The following is a 15,036-nucleotide window of genomic DNA, read 5'->3' as shown; positions in this document are numbered from 1 at the left end:
ATTTCAGATAGCCCAGATATCCTGTGTAAGGCAGGATTTCTCACCACCACCAGTGACCCCAGCCGCACAGGCAGCCCGGGGCTCGGGACCGGGTCTCGATCTGATGTGGCCCCGCGCTGAGCTCAGCTGGCATAGAGCTGCCCGGGGAGGTACCAGCGGCCCAGTGAAATCTGAATTTCAGTGTGTGTCGTGCTTATGCTAAAAAAGGTATTATTTATGTGAAATTCAAATTTACCCGGGCGCTTACTTTCACGTGCTCAATCTGGCACTGCTGAGACCAGGTAGGAGGAAGGATTTATCTGTTTTTCACCAAAGGAAAGAAGGCATGGTCTGGATCAGAATGCCGAGAGCGGGGCCATTTCTGGTGGCTGGCTCTGGAGACAGGCCTAACGCCAAAGATGGAAATCTCTGGGCCGACATCTGCCGAAGATCTTGGCTCAGACTGGCTGAGTGACGACCAGATTTCTCTCCTCCTTCTGGCCCACTGGGGCCTCTTGGGTTTATTGTCTCTGGAAACAATTTCAGAGCAGAGCCAAGCAGACCCAGGGCCCCGGGAACAGCAAGGAGTTCTGGGCCCTCAGAAGGGCGGATGACAAGCCCGGCTCTGTCCTAAGGCCAGCCCATCACCAGGAACGATCCCCTGGCTTCCCTTTCCGTGCCCATTTTGCGCCCCACGGGACACTAATCTATGATGCAATTCTCTAGGATCTGATTTTAAGTCTTCTGAAAAAAACAAGCACGGACATACCCAGAACCTGCTAATGCTGTGTATCTTGAAATATTCCTTTTGTAATAATGACATAGGCTCTCCCTTAGATTTTTAAACAAAAGATGTGGCAAGAATTTCATTTATATCATCTTATGACAGGGGCACCTGGGTGGCTCAGTCGGTTAAGCGGCCGACTTTGACTCAGGTCATGATCTCACAGTTTGTGGTTCAAGCCTCTTGTCAGGCTCTGTGCTGACAGCTCAGAGCCTGCTTCGGATTCTGTGTCTCCCTCTCTCTCTCTCTCTCTTCCTGCCCACACCCTCTACATCTCCTGCCTTCTGTGATTTCCATATTCTTACCCTCTGGGTTTTATTATGGCTATTTCCTTCCAACCACCTTCCAGTTCACTAATGTTCTCTTTATCTATTTCTAACCACTAAGCTTTTACTTTGATTATCACATTTGCAATTCCAGAAATCCTATTTGGTCATTTTTCAAGTCTCTCGGACAAAATTATACAGTTTCTTATTTCCCTGCAGACACTTTCAACCTTACTTGATTTTATTTCTTTGTACAGAGTAAGGATAACGGTTTCATGGTATATGCCTAAGAATTACAAAAGCACAACATTTTTTGTGGACCAGTTTCTGTTACCTATTGTTTCTACTTGGACTTACTTAAGGAGTTTCGAATAGGTGATAAGCTTTGATTGGATGCACAGCATATTATTTGAAAGAATTCAGTTCTGGGACCTTGCTCCAGGAAAGAGTTTGCCTCGCTTCTCTTAGGCACTGTGAGTCCTCCATAGAGAAGTACTGTGATTGGGGTTCAAACAACCCTGGTCCTCCCAGGTGATGTGAACCAAGATTACGAGACCGTATGAGAACCGATTCCAATTTTTCCCTCGTGGCCCCTCTGCTTGGTCCCAGAACAGTTACAGGCATTTCTCATATTCTCTGTCCTGGGTAGCTAGGGTTTGGGTTGAACTCACTCACTGTAGGAGACATCAAAGCAACAACTCCAGCCGGGACTATTTTTCCAGATTAGCAGATGCCCCCAGAATAATAGCAGCCTTCAGTGCTGGGCTCATCTCTCCGGGCTCCAGAATTCTCTTAGAATGTAGCCAGCAAGTTTTGTCTTTTTGTTGGCAGTTCAATGCTTTTGAGAAACGTTTCCTTTATGTTCTTTCTCTTTCTTTTCTTTCTTTCTTTCTTTCTTTCTTTCTTTCTTCTTTCTTTCTTTCTTTCTTTCTTTCTTTCTTTCTTTCTTTCTTTCTCTCTCTCTCTTTCCTTCCTTCTTTTCTTTCTTGTTTCCCCGTTTGTTTGCTAGCTTTAAAACGAATCCTCTCCAGTTTGTGCAGTGGGCAGCTTGGCTGAAATCATCTGGCCCACCACCACCGGGTGAATTTGAATTTTCCAGTTTTATCCGTGTAATTAACGTCACCTTCTTAATCAACCGGCCCGTGTAGGTGTGCTCCTTCACCAAAGTGCCAAAAAGTTCTGAAATAAATACCGTCCTCTCCCCAAAATGCAGAAATGAGGCATTAGCTTTTTTTTTTTTAAAGCAATTTTGCCTTCCTAAGACATCCTGCCCTTCATAAAATCTTTACAGTCCCTGCAAAAGTTCCAAGTCCACAATTTCTCTCTCCAAGAGGTGAGCAATGAAACGGGGGGAGGGTGACCTTCACGCAGCTGAGGCTGGCAGGTTCTCCTCCCGAGCGGTTGTGAGGGTCCTGGTGCCCACCGGCCAGAGGGCCTGACCGCTGCCAACCATGTGTACTTCCTGCTTGGAAAGCCTGGGTATCTACAGGTCATCAGGGGATTTCAGGTTTCATCAGAGCAACGGTTACAGATAGGCTACATGGTGTTACCTACTATGTAAACAAATCTTCTGTCATGAAGAACTGATCCTTTAAACAAAAAAACCACTGGATCAAGTACCCTCCTCGGAAATTATGCTGAAAAATGTGATTAATGAAAAAGTACACCTTTGGTGGGGATTCCTTTGGTCACCATTGCTGCTCTTTCAAACAATCTTCCAGAAAATCTGCAACGGGCCTCTTTCTAAACCACAGCGACGGAGAAAATCAATCCAAGTGTCTCCCCAAACTGCAGCACGGGAACAGATGAACACTAAATACAACCTTCCAACTTCCAGGAAAGTATAAAATACGCCTTCCGAGGGACACAAGAAGAGAAGAAGCTGCTAAGGATGTGTAATTCATAACCACTGCAAATCCTGTTTCCAAGAACGTAAGGAGACAAGAATGTAAGGAGACTGGGGGCAGCCGGGAAGCTGCCGGTGGGGAAAACCCAGCCATCTCGCAGAGATCTCGTCACACGGTTAAGAGCGAGTGCAGTTACGGAAGCAGGAAACAGTATTTTGAACAGACAGGTTGGAAAGCAGCTAAATATACTGAATCAATAAAGTATTATTGGAAGAACCGTGAAAAACTTCATCGTATGGAAATCGGGTAATAACCATCAGATCCATCATCGAAAATCACATTCAACCAAGGAACAGAATGGAGTTTGTAACACGTATGACTCCATTTGATAATGTCATCCAACAGTTCCCCAAACCGAGTGCCTTTCCGGGGGCGATGGCTGGAACGCCCACCACCCCACAGTACGATCTCTCGACACATTCGGTGAAGTCACCTGCAAAGCTCACGTGAGGCTCTTCATGAAAGAGCCTTTCTCTTCTCTGTACCTCACCGCTGACCGGCTGGCATCACAAATCCACACCTCGTTCTGCTCGGTATCACTTCATTAATGCTCTGTTCGTTAATGTAACAAGCTGTCAGGAGAATATGCCCGGGATGGGCAGGCGTTATCTCCCAACTTTCATTTCATTAAACTCTGCTGCTGCAGTATCACAGGCAGTTCCCCTATGATGTATAGGGGAAATTATTTAAAGAATGAACGTAAAAAGTATTTCAAAGCCCCCACTTAAATATGAAAACATAATCTAGAACGGCCGAGCACACACTGTAATTTTTCCATAATATTAAAGATGTTACTTCCAGACTCGGTAATTAATTGGATTCCATGGAGAAATTATGCCAGCATCCTTGGTAGCAAAATGATGCACAAAGGCAGGGAACAGAGTGCCAAAGGACAGCCATAAACAACCATGCTGTCGCCCAGATTATGACAATCATCGGGCTTAATAAGGAGTGAGATCTGCCCGCTTCTGGTACGCGCTCATTATTCCCTGCAAAGTGCCTGCGCTGAATTCTGATTACATCGCCTTAATCATGGGAAGGGAGAGGCTCTGGCCCAGAAGAATGCCCAGCCCTGCCCTGGGGGAGCCGGGGACCACGGGCTGAGTGAGGACAGCATCGCCCGGGCCGGGGGGCCAAGCCCGAGCCCCAAGCCTCGCGCCCACCTCCCCCCGCCCCCGCCCCCCCCCTCCCCCGCGTGGCCCTCAGGGAGGTGGGTGCTCAGGAAGTGGGCTTACCGTCAATCCGGCTCACCAGCTCTTCCAACATTTTCACCTTCATTTGAATCCCAGGCTGGGCAAAGGTATAGTTGTCCTACGGGGAAAATAACAGCGGCTGTCACATGGGTAGAAAATAAAACACACGTTCCGAGGGGGAAAAGGCAGTGGAGCAAAGGTGAACACTTTCACAGCAGAACGAGTTCCCCAACTAGACTCATGTGTTACACACCAGACCGCGTCACAAGGCCAACACACAGCACAATCCGGTTCGAGGTCGGTTCCAGCCCCTTCCTGACATCAGAGGGTGGGCACACCCATCTCAGGGGTATTCACTGGAGCATCTCTTTATGTAAACGTAGACGTTTACATTTAAAGTGAACAAATGGGGGGGGGGGGTGCGGCGCCTGGGTGGCTCAGTCAGTTAAGCGGCCGACTTCGGCTCAGGTCATGATCTCGCGGTTTGTGGGTTCGAGCCCCATGTCAGGCTCTGTGCTGACAGCCTGGAGACTGCTTCGGATTCTGTGTCTCCCCCCCTCTCTACCCCTCCCCTGCTCAAGCTCTGTCTTTCTGTCTGTCTCTCTCAAAAATAAGTAAACATTAAACAAAACCCACAGTGAACAAACAGGCTCCCTGAGAAGCGCATGCTGGGTGCCGCTGCCTGGCTGGCGCACGGGCAGGAGGGACTCGGTGTCGCCGCAGGAGCAGGTGCGGAACGGTGGACGGGCCGGTACCGACGGTGCTGGTGTCACGCCCACGGTCCAAGGGCCAATGACACGGCCACTGAACGAGGAGAGTGTGAGTGCGAGACCATTCTTAGTGAAGCCGGGTGAAGAAGGTGAAGGCATCGAGTGGGACAAGTCCTCGGTCAGACGGACCTGGAAAGGGAGCCCTGCTCTACTACTCAGGAGCTGTGTGGCCTTGGCAAGCGACATCCCCTCTCGGGGCTCGTTTTGTCATCCATACCGTGAGAATAATGCTGCCTTCTAGGCCTTCCTGACCAGGAAACCAGGTCAGGGGAAAAGGCTGGCGGGTCCGAGGCACCAGAGGCGCGAGAAACAAGGACGGGGCCCCAGCCAGCCTCCGGTCACCCTCCGAAGAGCTACTGGGCTCCCACAGGCACAAGCGTTCACATGGGGACACAAGGGCAAGGCAGAGACAACCCCAAAGAGGTCCGTGTCCAGAGCCGGCCAAAGGGCACGGAGGTGTTGATCCACTGACCATGAGGAGTTATCCCACTGTGGTCATGGGGTCCTGACAAGTAGAAGGGGAGGAGGAGAGTTTGTGTGAGCGCAAGAAAGACTCGACCCGCCATGGCAGCTCTGAAGATGGAGAAAGGGGCCGGAGACAAGGGCGCCGGCTGGGAAAAGCCAAGGTTCTGAGCTCTCCCTGGAGCCTCCGGGAAGGATGCGGCCCGGCCCACACCTTGGTTTAGCCCCAAGAGACACACATCAGAACCCTGGCCTCCAGAACCGCGAGATAATAAATAACCTGTGTTGTTTTTAAGCCACTAAGCCAGTGGTGATTTGTTACAGCAGCAACAGGAAATGGATATGGGAGGTTTGGACGATGTTTTTTGCTGGGGCCCCAGGGTCCCACTGAAATAAAAGGATGCAGGGCGCCTCGGGGCTCGGTTGGTTAAGCGTCTGACTCTTGATATGGGCTGAAGTCATGATCCCAGGGTCGTGAGTTCAAGCCCCACGTTGGGCTCTGCACTGAGCCTGGAGCCTGCTTAGGACTCTCTTCCTCTCCCTCTGCCCCTCTCCCCTGCTCTCTCTCTCTCTCTCTCTTTTAAAAAAAAAAAAAAAGTGCCTACAAGGCAGTAAGGGTTTTTTCCCCACGGACATGGAAAATGGACAGAGTCGGCCCCGATCGCTCACCGGGCGATGTCCCCCAAGTGGATTTCGAGTGACAGGCTCCAGGCTCCAAGCCGGGGCGTCTCTGCGAGGGCAAGACCAGGAAGAGTTGCATGCACCAACCTAACCCAGAGCAACACCGAGGCACAAAACATGGGCGCTCCCGAGGGGGCCCCTCGGGTGCCTGGCATGACCGTCTCCAAGATCTGGTGACAGGCCTGTGTGTCCTGCTAAACCCTGAGCTCTGGAGAAGCGAGGCCTGTCAGGGACTCCTGTTTAATGGGCAGGACTCCTGGGCCTGGAGGAGCCGTGCACGTCCCGACGCAGCAACACCCATTAAGGACAGAGCGTAACAGGGAAAAGAAATTTGGGGCTTGGACTTGAGTTTTTGCAAGGGTTAGCCTTCGAGACTTCATTTCTCCCTGGAAACTGGATAACAGAAGGAGATTTATATTCAAATTTGGAGCGCACTGCCTGGTTGGAAGTCTATAGGCTGTCATCCCACTGCCCAGCAGAACTTCTGATGAGCCGGGGCCAAGAGCAGACCTGGATATGGCTCACGATGAGGAAGAAACTGCAGAGTGACCCTGACGCCTTGCAGATCATTCCATTAACGCTCAGTTCTGGCAAGTTCCAGAGCCATCAAGGGCACATTCCAACACCCTCCCCCAGGGGTCCCAGGAGAACGGTCGAAGGTGCAGGAGCTTCACTTCAAGCTGGCGCGTCCTCACGGGCCGGGCCGTGGACTTCCTCCCCTCCTCCGGGGAATTCAGCCGCAGACACTCCTGCACCGTCTCTATCCCCAGAACACTCACTGCAAAGAGGCAACTTCTCAACTGCTAAGCCCGGCAGCCAAGCCCAGCAGAATAGGCAGGCTGTGGGCTCAGCCCTCCTTCCACCGCTCAGAGCCAGCTAATCCCCCAGGAAGGCTGCTCCCCAGGAAAGCTCTCCACTCGGCGCCCCAGGGCGGCTCTGCCGCGTGGGCGGTCGGCCTGCCCTGCCCCAGCGCTGGCTCCGACGGGGTGGGTAAGCCTGAGTAAGCCTGGGATTCAGTCAGCCAGTTTATTTGGCTCTCACACTGAGATAGGATTTCAAGATTCTCATTTAGAAGAAATAAAAGGTATTCCTCAGTCTCCATCTGCCACTATTTTGTTTTATTTCTCAATTTGTTCAAAACCCAGGTAGGGAAGATAGGTTTTCTTGGAAATCCAAACAACGTGAAAAGAAGAACAGCTGAGAGCCTTTAAAATTAAAAAAAAAAAAAAAAAAAAAATCTGTATTTTAAAAGGACCAGAAAAGACTGATGGGGCAGGGGCTTGGTATTCTGGATGTGAGTCACAGGCAGAGAAGACCGGCCCTCAGACAGGCTCTGACCCTGATGACAAGATGGAGCTCGGAGGGCAGCGCCCAGCGAGGAGACCCCATCGGTCAGCAGAGGGGGCCCAGGCTGTGGATGGCCCCACTCAGCAGCCAGGCAGCCTTTGAAGGGCCTGCCAAGGACAAGGTGTACGGAGAGAGGAATATTCTGCGACCCTAGTAACAGCCCCTCTGGGAGGCACGTGGCACTCATGCCCTCCCAGGGGGGTGCCCGCGGCCCAAGACCCCACAGGAGCAGCGCCTCTGATCAGACTGCGGGTTCTGCCTGCTCAAGGCCAGGACACCACCTCCAGCACCCGGTCCAAACACACACCTGCACACGCACTTTGTGCAGAATACATCTGCTAAGCGACGCGGTGAACGGGCACACGAGATGCTACACATTGATAGAAATGTGAACAGTAAGAATATCACTCCCTTCACAAAAAGTAAACATTCATACCCTTCCAAACTGAGATCTGATTCTATGCCTTTCAAAAAGAATACAATACACACAACTTACTGGCGGGAGGAAGAAAGGTCTGAGGAATACAGTGACCTCTTGGGGAATGTTTACAGGGGGAAAAGTCTGCGTTCGCAAGAAACCATCAAAGCAGGCGCACACGGGGGGTGGGGGGGGGGCCTCGCATCTGCTACCTTCCACCTCACACTCTGGCAATAACAAATAGCACTTCCTGTGCTCTTCAGGAGAAAAGGAGAATAACATGTTCTGAAGGGGCACTTCAGGGAAGAGCTGAAAATTAAATTCACAGGGGCTCAGCTGGAAGGACCCACAGCACCCACCTACTGAGGCACGCAGCTCCAGGGGCGCTAGGAACCCGGCCTGCACCTGACAGGGGCTGTGCCCTGGACCAGCCCCGCCTCCTGGCCTGCCTCCAGGCCCTCCTCCAGGCCCGCCTCCTGAGCCCCGCCTCCTGAGCCCCGCCTCCAGAGCCCCTCCTCCTGGTCCGCCTCCAGAACCCCGCCTCCTGGCCCGCCTCCAGAGCCCCGCCTCCAGGCCCGCCTCTAGAGCCCCTCCTCCTGGCCCGCCTCCAGAGCCCCGCCTCCTGAGCCCCGCCTCCTGAGCCCCGCCTCCTGGCCCATCTCCAGAGCCCCGCCTCCAGAGCCCCTCCTCCTGGCCCGCCTCCAGAGCCCCGCCTCCCAGAATTTGGCTTCCCTCTTACTCGGAAACCACGTCACCCTCCTCACCCCCCTGGACCTGCCTCCAAACAACTCGGCAAGCCCTTTCCCCAAACACTGGCCTGAAAGACTTCTGTGGCCTTCACCTCTTACGGGCGCCCCCAGACCATCTGGCACAGCCCCGGACAAAGTGTCCCACGGGGGCCCTGGCAGCACACAGGTGAGACAGCAAATGTGGCAGCCACCGCCAGGCTCGGCGCTCGCCCATCGGGACGTCACCCTGGTTACCGCAAGGAACGCAGCATCCGATACACGGCCCCACGGTGTCGGACTGTAAGCGCCTTCATTGCCCCAGGAACCACTTACTGCATCCTGCCGTGGGCCAGGCGACACGCCGAGTCCCGGCACAGATGGGACTGCCGTCCTCAGACAGGCTTGTGTGCAAGGCCAGCCCTCCCCCACTCGGCTGGTGCCTGAGTGTTTCGGGAGTATTCCCATCATTCCCTAACAAGGAAGAAACGCCCAGGGTGCCTCAACTGACAGTGTAGCTTATGCTGAACTGCGTTCCTTCCAGAGTCTGGAATTCTGAAAAATGCCAGGCAGAGGGTGTCCAGGTGACGAGCTCTCAAGAGAACCCAGCACGGAGTCTCTGACAAGCTCCCTGGAGGACATTTCACACCTGTCGTCAGGACTCGCCACCGGGGGTGTTAACCTCCACCAGGGCAGGCCACGAGGAAGCTTACCCCTGTTGCCTCCGTGCCCCGCCCCCCCCCGCCCCCGCTTGGCCTTGGCTGGCTCTGCTCTACACGCTGGCCCTGGAAGGAAGCCGGGCCCTGAGTCCTATGTACTGAGTCCCGGGAGGCAGTGAACCTCCGGGTGGTCTTCGGGGAGACACAGTCGGGGAGAAAAACAGGGCCCTTCTGTTCACAGAGAGAGAAGAGTCAAGCAAATGATCGTCACAGAGGCCATGCGAGCGCATGTGACGGGCTCACTGTGATCCGGGAAGCCCCTCCTGCCATCACAGCGCAGAACAGGGAGCCTCTCCTGGGGGCCAGGCGGACGGTGAGGCCTGAGCAGAGATGCAGAAAGAAGGGAGCAGGGTGCAGGACGGCCCTGGCAGCAGCCGAGAGCAGGGCACCCTCCCAGGAGGGGACCAAGGAGTCCTCATTATATGACAGCCAGTACAGCTGGAGGGGCAGAGGGGAGGCTGTGGTGAGGCAGAAGACCATTCCGAGGCTGGGAGACCACGTGGGAGCAGAGCTGTGGAACGAAGGTAGGGACACAGACATGGGGAGGACCGCGGTTACCAGATCCGCATTCTGGAAGACGCCTGTGGCTGCGAGGGGCAGAGCGGACGCGGGGGTGTCGGGTGTGAGACCACCGCCCTGATCCAGGCCAAAGGACGACCAGGGCTCCTCACTGGACGCAGGCCCCCCGAAGTATCCAAACTGCTTTCAACGACCCGCACGACCGGTTGGGTTTTTGAACTTGAACGTGGGGCTCTTCATTTATTGCTCTGCGCTCGCTCACTTGATTGGTTCTCGGGTGGCATTCCAGGCAGCTGCACTCATTCTGAATCTTGATTATGTCATCTATCACATTAGCTGTCCCTGCAAGCTTAGAGGCGCTGCTGAAACTTACACCCTCCGTGTCCTCATTACACACTCCGAGAAGAGGGGGGGAAGGACGAGGGCAAGGACGGAGCGCCACGGGAGACCACACTCAGGTGGAGGGGCGTCGTCCAGCATGTGAGGCCAACTCCCCCCTTGGTTCCTGCGACCTTAATTCCTCTGGTCTCCGGTTTTCTCATCTACAAATGAGAGAGGAAGCGCCCCTTCCCAAGGCGCTGGGGATGTTAAATGAGTCATCACTGTACCTCAAGAACCTGGACCCACCCTTCCGCGGTGACACCGGTCACAGGACGGTGCTGAAGATGGCTCCCTCCCACAGCCCGGACACGGCGGCCACTGCTCCCACCGCCAGCCACTCCAAAGACGGGGAAGATGGTAAATGTCCGTCTTCAGCCCTGGCTGGCATTCTGCCAAAACCATGGAGCCACTAAAAAGGGCAGCGGTCGTCAAGGGTCTGCGAGGAAGAGAGGGTGAAGGGCTGGAGCACAGGGGATTTTTAAGGCACAGAAACCACTCTATGTGATACTGTAATGGTGGACACGTGCCATTAGACATTCGTCCAAACCCACAGAATGTCCACCACCAACAGAGAACCCTGACGTAAACTCTGGACTTCAGCTAATAATAATAAACCAGCATTGGCTTATCAGCTGTAGCAAGTACATTGTCCTAATGCAAGACGTTAATACTAGGAGAAGTCGCGTCTGTCAGGAGGTGGTGAGTACACAGGAACGATACTTTCTGCTTGGTATTTCTGTACACCTGAAACTGCTCTAAAACATAAAGTCCGTTAACTTTTCTTTAAGTCTACTAATTTTTTAAAATGCTCAATTCATCCAGAAGAAGGTAGAAAAAAGGAGGAAGTAAGAAAAATGAATACAAAATAAAGAGCAGAACGGCAGCCTACACACCAGCCACACAAATAATTACACTGGAAACATCCTATGAACGTATGTGAACTAAACACACTTAAAAAGAGGAAGCAAATCCAACTGTAAGTAATGAACAAGAAATGCACTCTAACCAAGAAGATGCCGGTAGATCACAAGCAAAGGGGTAAGGAAGACACACCAAGACTAAGAGGAAGGATGGCAGAATGGCTGTATTAATATCAGAGGGACTGGGCTCCAGCACAGGGAGCACAACCAGAAACAACGAGGAGAATTTCATATCAGTAAACAAAAATAGGGGCACCTGCGTGGCTCCGTCAGTTAAGTGTCTGACTTCAGCTCAGGTCATGATCTCACGGTTCATGAGTTCAAGTCCTGCATCAGGCTCTCTGCTGTCAGCGTGGAGCCTGCTTGGGATCCTCTGTCCCCCCGTCTGCCCCACCCCGACCCGTGCGTGCGTGCATACGCGTGCACTCTCTCTCTCAAAAATAAATAAAAACATTTTTAAAAAAACAATAAACAGGGTGCCTGGTGGTTCATTTCATTAAGCGTCTGACATCAGCCTAGGTCATGATCTCGCTGTTCCCGAGATTGAGCCCCACATCACGTTCTGTGCTGAGAGTTCAGAGCCTGGAGCCTGTTTCAGATTCTGTCTCTCTCTCTCTCTCTCTCTCTCTCTCTCTCTCTGTCTGCCATTCACCCACTCAACACTCTCTCTCTCTCTCAAAAATAAACAAACATTTATTTTTTTTTCAACGTTTATTTATTTTTGGGACAGAGAGAGACAGAGCATGAACGGGGGAGGGGCAGAGAGAGAGGGAGACACAGAATCGGAAACAGGCTCCAGGCTCTGAGCCATCAGCCCAGAGCCCGACGCGGGGCTCGAACTCACGGACCGCGAGATCGTGACCTGGCTGAAGTCGGACGCTTAACCGACTGCGCCACCCAGGCGCCCCTCAAAAATAAATAAACATTTAAAAAAATGTTAAGCAATTAACAAAAATAATAAATATAAATTCATCAAGAAAACCTAAAGCCTAATCCTACATGTGCGTATCTAATAAATGACATTCAAATAATGTGAAGCAAAACTGAAAAAACTAAAGAAGAGACAAATCAATGGTTGTAGTTGGAAATTTCAAAAGTCTTCACTCAGTAGTGGATAGGAAAAGTAAACAGAAAATCAGCAAAAGCAGAGAAGACTAGACTAACACAATCAACCAACCTGACCCAACTGACATTTACGGAAACTCCCCCCAACAAAGCAGAGCACACGTTCTTTCCAAGGACACATGAAACGTTAACCAAGGCATACCATGTGGCAGATCTCAAAACAAGTAGCAGGAAAGTTAATTATCAACGCTAGGAATGAAAGATAGCACTATAATTCCTCTAGACGTTAAAAGAATTAAGAAGTATAGGGGTGCCTGGGTGGCTCAGTCAGTTGGGCATCCGATGTCGGTGTGTGTGACGTCGGCTCAGGTCATAATCTCACATCATGACCCGATGTGAGTTCGAGCCCCACGTCGGACTCTGTGCTGACAGTTCAGAGCCTGAAGCCTGCTTTGGATTCTGTGTCTCCCTCTCTCTGTGCCCTTCCCCTGCTTGTGCTCTGTCTCTCTCTCTCTCTCTCAAAAATAAAAACATGTTTAAAAAATTAAAAAAAAAAAACAAGAATTAAGGAGTATTATGAATGACAATATGCCAAGAAATTAGACAATTTCTTTAAAATGACCACATTCCTTAAAAGACACAAATTTTCAAAATTGACAAGAAAATAACTAGAAAATCTGGAGCCCTACCTAGAGCAGAAATTGAATTATAGTTAAAACTTGCCCACAAAGAAAGTTCCAGGCCAAGATGGCTTCACTGTTGAATTCTATAAAATATTTAAAAGAGAAATAATAGCTTACACAAACTTACACAAACTCTTTCAGAAATTATAGAAACACTTCATGAGGCCACCATTTCCCTAATGCTAACACAGAAAAAGATGGGGAGCCTGGGTGTCTCAGTAGGTCATGACGTGTAGTTTGTGAGTTCGAGCCCCACGTGGGCTCACTGCCGTCAAGCACAAAAGCCTGCTTCGGATCCTCTGTCTCCCCTCTCTTTCTGACCTCCCCCCAGTCATGCTCTCTGTCTCTCTCAAAAATAAATAAAACATTTAAGGGACTCCTGGGTGACTCAGTCGGTTGAGCGACTGACTTCGACTCAGGTCATGATCTTGCAGTTGTGGGTTCAAGCCTGCATTGGGGTCTATGTTGACAGCTAGGAGCCTGGAGCCTGGAGCCTGCTTTGGATTCTGTGTCTCCCTCTCTCTCTGCCCCTCCCCAATTTGTGCTCTCTTTCTCTCGCGCTCTCTCTCTCTCTCAAAAATAAATAAACATTAAAAATTTTTTTTAATAAATAAAAAATTTTTTTTAAACAAAATTTATTTTTAAATAAAACATTTAAAAAAATTAAGGGAAAAAAAGGAGGGGGTGCCCAGGTGGCTCAGTTGGTAAGTGTCCAACTTCAGCTCGGGTCATGATCTCACGGTTCGTGGACTCAAGCCCCGCGTCGGGCTTTGTGCCGACAGCTCGGATGGAGCCTGGAACCCACTTTGGAATCTGTGTCTCCCTCTCTCTCTGACCCTCCCCTGCTCACACTCTGTCTCTCTCTCTCTCAAAAACAAATAAACATTAAAAAAAATTTTTAATTAAAAAATAAAATTTAATTAGAAAAAAGAAAAAGACATTAGAAGAAAGTAGAAAACAATATTCCTTGTGAAAAGGGATGTGAAAATCTTTAAATATATATTACCAAAGAAGATCCAGAGACATAGAAAAAGGCTAATATGACAAAGGGGGGTTTGTCTCAGGAACACAGGTCGGCTTAATAATTAAAAAATAATTAGGGTCCTTTACGACATTAACAGAATAAACAAAAAAATTACATGATCATCTCAACAGAAGAAAAAGCACCTGACAAAATACCAATTCATAATTTAAAAGACTCAGCAGTGCAAACTATAATCTGTTGTCCTCGTCTTCTTCTATCAGATTTTAAGAATTCTGTCCTCAACCTCTTATTCCATTATTTACCAGTATTCCTCAAATAAACCAGGGTGCTTATTAAAAATATAGACTCCTTGTCTGTGGAATTTGCACTGTCAGCAACCACCCAAAAAAGGGCATCCACAAAAAGCCAACAGCTACCATCAGACTTAATGCTGAGAGCCTGAATGTTTCACCCTCCCCACCAGTATCTGGGAGGACGTAAAAAAGTTTGCTCTCATCACTTGAGGACCTTGACAATGCAATAAGGCAAGAAAGGGAAAAAAAAAAGCCATGTATGTTATATAGAAAGAAGTAAAACTCTCTTTATTTGCAGATGACATGGTTGTGAACAGAGAAACTCCTAAGGCATCTACCAAAAAAGCTCCTAGAATGACTAAGTGAATTTAGCAAGATCACCAGAAAGGTGTGGCACATTACATTTTCCAAAAGTGACCACGACAGTGTCTCCTATCCCACATGCTCTTTTATTATGTGATCATGCCACTCCTGTATCAAGCCTCCCCCCCTCCCCCCGGCCAAGCCCAGGTACCAGATACTCACACGTAAATGGGTGAGCCTTTGGGTGATTCCAGCCCCTAGGCATCAACTTGTGCCGACTTTCAAGTCTTCCCACCTGAGACTCCAGACACTGTGGCACATGGGTAAGCACTACATGCCATGCCCTAACTGAAATCCTGACCAAAAGCATCTTGTGGGCAAAATAAATTAGTTCCTTTAAGTCAAGAAATTTGGAGCAACTTGTTATGCAACAACACTAGCTAGAAAAGGATGTCAGGTTACAAAACCAATTGTATTTGTTTACACTAGCAGTAAAAACTGAAAAACAAAATTGACAAACAAAGCTATACCACTGAAAGTAGCATCAAAAAAAAAAAAAAAAACCCAACCTATTTAGAAACAAATTTAACAAGATACACTGAAAATCACAAAATGTTTGTGAGGATAAATTTTAAC

At 50.2% G+C, this 15,036-nt stretch overlaps 1 protein-coding gene across 11 annotated transcripts in view; it reads right to left on the bottom strand.

Moving 5' to 3' along the window:
* TBC1D22A (TBC1 domain family member 22A) overlaps positions 1-15,036 on the bottom strand; it is a 325,287-nt gene that overhangs the window by 112,344 nt on the left and 197,907 nt on the right. For all 11 annotated transcript variants that reach the window (XM_045464835.1, XM_045464837.1, XM_045464843.1 and 8 more), the window contains one exon: positions 4,172-4,247. In XM_045464835.1, coding sequence (XP_045320791.1) covers positions 4,172-4,247 — 76 coding nt within the window. The remainder of the gene's footprint in view (positions 1-4,171; positions 4,248-15,036) is intronic.

The sequence above is a fragment of the Leopardus geoffroyi genome, chromosome B4 (genome assembly GCF_018350155.1).
Source record: "Leopardus geoffroyi isolate Oge1 chromosome B4, O.geoffroyi_Oge1_pat1.0, whole genome shotgun sequence".
Lineage (NCBI taxonomy): Eukaryota > Metazoa > Chordata > Mammalia > Carnivora > Felidae > Leopardus > Leopardus geoffroyi.
Note: the sequence above shows the minus strand (reverse complement) of the source record. Positions and strands in the feature narration are given on the sequence as shown.